Genomic DNA, 3,456 nt, shown 5'->3' with positions numbered 1-3,456 from the left:
CTGACATGAGTTATCCAAGTGTCTACTCGTACAGTAACACATATCACGCTTCTCACCGGTAGCTGAATGCCACAAACTAAACCGCCGGCATTTCTCTCTTCCCTCGACTCTTTTCCGTCCCTCATCATCCCCCAAACACTCCCGTCGTCCTAGTCACAGAAAAAGGTCCCGTGAATGAACCCTCTGATCATTCTCTGATCATTCACCTCTTCCCTCCCCCCCACTCTATAGAAAAGAGATACTGCCGGTACCCTTGACATTTCCGCTTATTATCATTTCCTCCCCGGGATCAACACATCTGAAACAGTGTAATTGCGCAATACGGCATTATCTATTCATCTGTCACATTCGTTCGTCGTTTTTCCGGGAGGGAAAAATGAAGCTCTAATCCATCGCCGGCTCCAACACAATCTTCCTCACCAAACACTCCAACTCCCTAACTTAGATGCGGTTGAAGCTGTCGCTAATACCCTGATCCTGCGCTTATACTCTCCCCACTACCTTATTCTTTTCCAGACGCCCTCTAACTTCGTGAGCTATCGGTCGTTATCTTCGGGGAGTCTCGCGCTACAGAATTGTAGCATCTCTATACCGGTAGAATGCCGGAGAGGCACTTGCGTATTGCCCGCTTCGTGAGCTTAGCTGCCTCGACATGTATTTCACTAGCCTGTGGGACAAATGTTTGATACCCAAACGCCCCTGACCCTCCTGCCACAATACCTCACTAATCCGAGCTGCATAGTATGTCTATTCGGCCTATGCCCCCCAACTAGCCACTAGGCTCCACCTCACTGCGACGGAGAGTAATTTGATTGTTAGACCCTTTTTAACAACCCTCAAAGCTGCCTTTCCTGGAATCAGTTCTAACTGGATATACAGGGAACATTTGGGAATTTAGGTTAAATCCAATAACAAAGATCCTAGAAATTTTTAACTGATTTTTCTACCGAATGCAGGAATGTACCTTTCGGGTTCGATCTTGACTCCCGTGACTTTGGCTTTCTTGACGAATTACTTACTCGATTTATCGTACGTAACAGGGATACCAAGTGGAATTCTAGTGGACTCTAAAGGGCCCCGGCTGCCTCTTCTCATAGGTGCTGCGGCATTGCTGATTGGGTATTATCCAATGTATCTAGGTGAATGACCTAACCCTAATCCCTCCAGAGTGGCCAGGCATGATCTAATCCTTCCTAGCCATGGAGGGTGGGAAGGGATCGACGAACGTCTTCGCGTTGTGCTTTTTCTCCGCACTCACAGGTGTCGGGAGTTGTTGCGCCTTTGGTGGAGCCATGAAAGCTGGTACGATCAAACCCTAACCCTTAAAATGTCAATGATAAGCCACTTTAATTGACCCCACTCAAGCTGCTCTCAATTTCCCACAGAATCGAGGGACAGCAACGGCTCTGCCCTTGGCGGCTTTTGGTCTCAGTGCCTTCTTCTTTTCGTTCATCTCTTCATGGCTATTCCCGGGGAACACCAGCGACTTCCTGCTTGTCCTTTGCCTGGCAACCAGTAGCATCGTTTTTATATCCTTCTTTTTCCTCCGTGTCATTCCTGTCCCAAGGGCATACTCTGCAATACCCCCTCTGGATATTCCAAGAGGTAACAGACTTCGCCGGACAAAATCCGGTGAAGACCGACACTCGCCAGTGATGAGTTCCTATGTTGAACCAGGTACGAGCACCACCAGTCATGATACAATCGTCGCGGTAGCGAATCCGGATCCCATGCCAGATGAAAGCTCTTCATTCCTCACGAAATCTTCTTCGAGTGGTGGAAGTGAGGAAAATCGAGTGGATGCAGAGAGTAATTACGGACAAGCTGTTGGCAATAGTGACATTCATATAGATATTCGTGGCTGGGCTTTGGCCTACAAGCCTGAATTCTGGCTATTATTTTCTCTCCTAGGGCTTCTCACTGGAACTGGTCTGATGACTATAAAGTATGTCCAGACCCCTCCCAACCCCTCAATAGCAGTTTCGGGTCTCTGACGTCTTCTGCAGCAATATCGGACACTCCGTATGCAGGACATTACAATATTTCTCTAATTTAAGACTAATAGAACTTGCAGGTTCAAGCATTGTGGGCGAAATTTGCGCCTGACGAGCACCCAGATTATGTCCAGGGGCAACAGTCTCTGCATGTCTCCATACTTTCGCTATGTAGCTTTTGTGGTCGTATGCTCAGTGGTATGATCCAATGCGCCTGGAATTCTCTCTGTACTCCGCCCCAGCAAAATAATTACTAACGTGCGTGTTTCGGAGCGAATAGGGGTATCTTCTGATATAATCCACCGGAAGTACGGACTCCAGCGCCTTTGGTTGATTGTAGCGTCGGCGAGCATATTTTCACTGGCACAATTGTGTGCGTTAACCGTTGAGAACCCCAATTGGCTTTGGTTGGTCTCTTCGTTGAGTGGTCTTGGATACGGTGTTCTGTTTGGTGTTTATCCAACAATAGTGAGTAAATTGATCCCTAAACGCACATGCTCAGCCCTTTTTCGTACATATATTCTTCCCTTCTCTTCCGAGGTTCTGTAACCTTGATCCGCGTGGTACATCCTCTTTCATTCCCCTCCCCGTCAATTGGAGAACGACGCGGGTCCCGGAACGGCTTGCCGAAAAGCCCCGACCCCACCAGCAAGAGATTGGACTGATGGAGGCTTGGCTCCAGATTTCGGAAGAATTTGGCCTACATGGCCTATCGCAAAACTGGGGGACGATGACAGTGTCAGCAGTGATTTCGGGCCAAATCTTTAATATTTTCTACGGTGAGCACGTCACTTTTTCGTCCGATTTTTTTCTCCTCTTTCCCTGGCAGTGTAACAACGCAAGCCCTGCTGTGCCAAAAAAAATATCATACACCCGGTACCGGACATCCTCACACCATCATACGTCAGAAGCAAAATTCCGACGAGTGGGAAAAAAAAGATCGCCGCAGCAGAAATGCATATCAGCTTATCTCAAGCAAGTGGCAAAGTTTTTCTTCCTCGAGAACCCGCCACGTTATCTCATCATTCACCCAAATTTGCGGCTGAAACATAGAAGGGTGGTGGAAGGAAAAAAGAAAAAGAAAAGTTCGTCGGCTGACTGATTTTATAATAGGTCGGGTATATGATGACCACAGCGTTATCACCCCCGAGGGTCCTCGTGAATGTAATCTCGGCCTTGAGTGTTACCGTAGCAGTTATTGGATTACGCTCGGGGCTGCATTGTTAGGCCTTGTTACCGCGCTGGGGACCATCCAACGCCATCGCAGGCGGTCGGGATATGCGAGTATCAGCACTCATTCTGCTTGAAGTAGGCTGAGGTTATTGTCGTAAACACTCGACACCACCGCAAAAAAAATGAACTCGCCTTCATTTTCCTCCTCTACGGCATCTAAAGTTTTTCCTATCCCCCGCAAAGATTCCAATCTCGTGTGAATTAGACAACATTTTGAGTACCAATTGCA

The 3,456-nt window shown here is 47.8% G+C and overlaps 1 protein-coding gene; it reads left to right on the top strand.

The window, feature by feature from the left end:
* Positions 1-314: 314 nt before the first annotated feature.
* On the top strand, positions 315-3,456 carry GSTUM_00002174001 (uncharacterized protein). XM_002835997.2 has 12 exons: positions 315-680; positions 743-814; positions 880-898; positions 957-971; positions 1,041-1,139; positions 1,198-1,302; positions 1,366-1,945; positions 2,007-2,022; positions 2,075-2,192; positions 2,275-2,462; positions 2,677-2,773; positions 3,108-3,456. The coding sequence occupies exons 1-12, from the start codon at positions 600-602 to the stop codon at positions 3,299-3,301; spliced, it is 1,584 nt and encodes a 527-aa protein (XP_002836043.1). The 5' UTR covers positions 315-599; the 3' UTR covers positions 3,302-3,456.

Source organism: Tuber melanosporum, assembly GCF_000151645.1.
Source record: "Tuber melanosporum whole genome shotgun sequence assembly, scaffold_122, strain Mel28".
Lineage (NCBI taxonomy): Eukaryota > Fungi > Ascomycota > Pezizomycetes > Pezizales > Tuberaceae > Tuber > Tuber melanosporum.
This window is presented reverse-complemented; position numbering and strand designations above follow the sequence as displayed.